We start from the raw sequence: 2,212 nt of genomic DNA, 5'->3' as shown, positions 1-2,212 counted from the left end.
TTTATATTAAATATAGATCCCCATGTACAATCCCTTGGCAATATTCAGATTGAAGATCCAATATTTCAGCACTCAGGCACTGACAACAAAAATTTAATAACTAGCAATCAAGGTAGAGAGTAAATGTAGCATGTAGCTTCCATTTGCAACACAGCAGATATTACAAGAATTCTAACATAATTATCTTAAGATGTGTTATCTAAAACTAAAGGCTTTAAATACATTTTAATTGTGAAATAATCAGTTTACTCTATATCTAACCTCATCTGTAAAAAAAAATGGTTGCATACTACATTATTTTCTGGGAATGAAAATTGAGTTATTTCCTATTGGTAAGGATTTACTTTTGATAATGATAATTTCCTACTGAAAAGGATTCACCTTTTTGATATAATGATGCTGTAATAAATGTCCTTATACATAAGTATATATGTAACAAATCTATATAAATATCCTTAACATACATATATATCCTTACTAGGTTATATATGTGTGTGTGAATATGCTACTAAATTAATGTTTGAAATGTGTTCACCAACAGTGTGCGAAATGTCTTTTTCAATGAGACCATTTCCTTTGCAGCAACACAGATCAAGCTGGAGACCATTATCCTGAACAAACCAGGGCAGGAACAGAAAATCAAATGCCACATATTCTTGCTCATTAGTGGGAACTAAACAATGAGAACTCATGGACACAAAGAGGAGAGTAACAGACACCAGGGTCTACTTGAGAGTGGAGCGTGGCAGGAGGGAGATGACCAAAAAACTGCCTTTTGGATCTTTTGCTTATTATGTGGCTGATGAAATAATCTGTAGCCCAAACCTCCATGGTACAGTTTACCGATATAACAAACCTGCACATGTACCCCTGAAGCTAAAATAAAAGTTAACTAAAAAGAAAAGAAAATGCCTGTCCCCTCAAATTTGCCAATACTGGTTATTTCTCAAATAAATTTATGACTAGAAAAAATGGTAACTCGTTTTTTGCTGATTACCATTTTTCTGATTACCAGGTGAGGCTGAATATCCTAGCAAAAGTACAAAATTTGTTAATCATGAATATTAGCCAAATTAGGATTAGTTTGACAGCACATGGTTGTCTCCTGTTAAATGTTGCCATAGGCTTACCTGTGATACTCTTCATTCTCAGTGTCAGGAAATTGCTGACTTTCAGGTGTTCTGCTCTTGCTTTGTGGAATTAATCCATCATCACCATTGCCAGCAGTGGCATCATTAGTCAGGTTTTCTGGTAATCTCACATGATTACTTCCGTGCTTCTTCATTACTTCTTCAACCTTGAGTGGAAGTTTGATATTAAGGATGGTTATCACTTTATTGAATAAAAAGAACCTTTTTAATTGATTTTATCAATTGACTCAGTGTATCATTATTTTAGTCATTAAAAATATTTCACTCTTAAGTTTGATCATATATACATAACTATTACCATATAATTTTAAGATGTAATTATCATATCATTAGTGTATCACTGAAATATTTGTAAAGTTTTCTTTATTTCTGTTTGACTGAATAAAATAGAATTTTCCAAAATTCAAAAAGGGCCATCCTTCATTTTGTGCTTTTATTCCCAACCACTCTTCAGAATCTTATATATGTATTTACCCCATTTGACTCATGGGAACACACAAATAAAAAGACAAAGATGCAAAATGTGTCCTCTTCTGTCTTTACCACCTAGATCTTACATTAAGCAGTTAGATTTAGAGGATGAGACACTGTGGGGCTTCAGGAATAGAAAGGAAGATTGCCCTTTTCTGCACTGAGATTTTCTTCTCCCCCACTGCCTTTGACCATTCTTTTTTCATTTGGTTCCTGGGTTATCAAAAACATGATGGTTCTCACTGAAACACGGGAACCAAAGTTTGCCACAACACAAGGAGCAGAGTGAAACTGCTGAGGTAGGAGCATGGAATCCCAGAAAATGAGATGCTCCCCAAATTTCACATTCAATAGTCATACAATTTTCTAGCTGGAAGATACACAGAATAAGAAATTATCTTCTTTAGCCACATTATCTATTGATAATCAGACTAAAACCAATAAAGATAAAACGATTGATCCAAAGCTCCTAAAGTGGCATGACCCAGCATTTTACAACACCATTCAGGATTATTCGAGAATAATGAAAGAGTATCTCTAGGGTTTGTATCTCTTTAAACCTCAATGTACAGAATTCTTTCTGAGTTAAA

The 2,212-nt window shown here is 33.9% G+C and overlaps 1 protein-coding gene across 1 annotated transcript in view; it reads right to left on the bottom strand.

Moving 5' to 3' along the window:
- Window positions 1-2,212, bottom strand: part of LOC105533935 (POTE ankyrin domain family member B2-like) — a 59,116-nt gene that overhangs the window by 33,774 nt on the left and 23,130 nt on the right. The window contains exon 6 of the mRNA XM_011972541.1: window positions 1,131-1,297. Within this exon, the coding sequence (XP_011827931.1) occupies window positions 1,131-1,297 (167 nt within the window). The remainder of the gene's footprint in view (window positions 1-1,130; window positions 1,298-2,212) is intronic.

This window comes from Mandrillus leucophaeus, unplaced genomic scaffold, assembly GCF_000951045.1.
Source record: "Mandrillus leucophaeus isolate KB7577 unplaced genomic scaffold, Mleu.le_1.0 Scaffold1298, whole genome shotgun sequence".
Lineage (NCBI taxonomy): Eukaryota > Metazoa > Chordata > Mammalia > Primates > Cercopithecidae > Mandrillus > Mandrillus leucophaeus.
The sequence above is the reverse complement of the archived record's forward strand: the minus strand, read 5'-3'. Positions and strand labels throughout refer to the sequence as shown.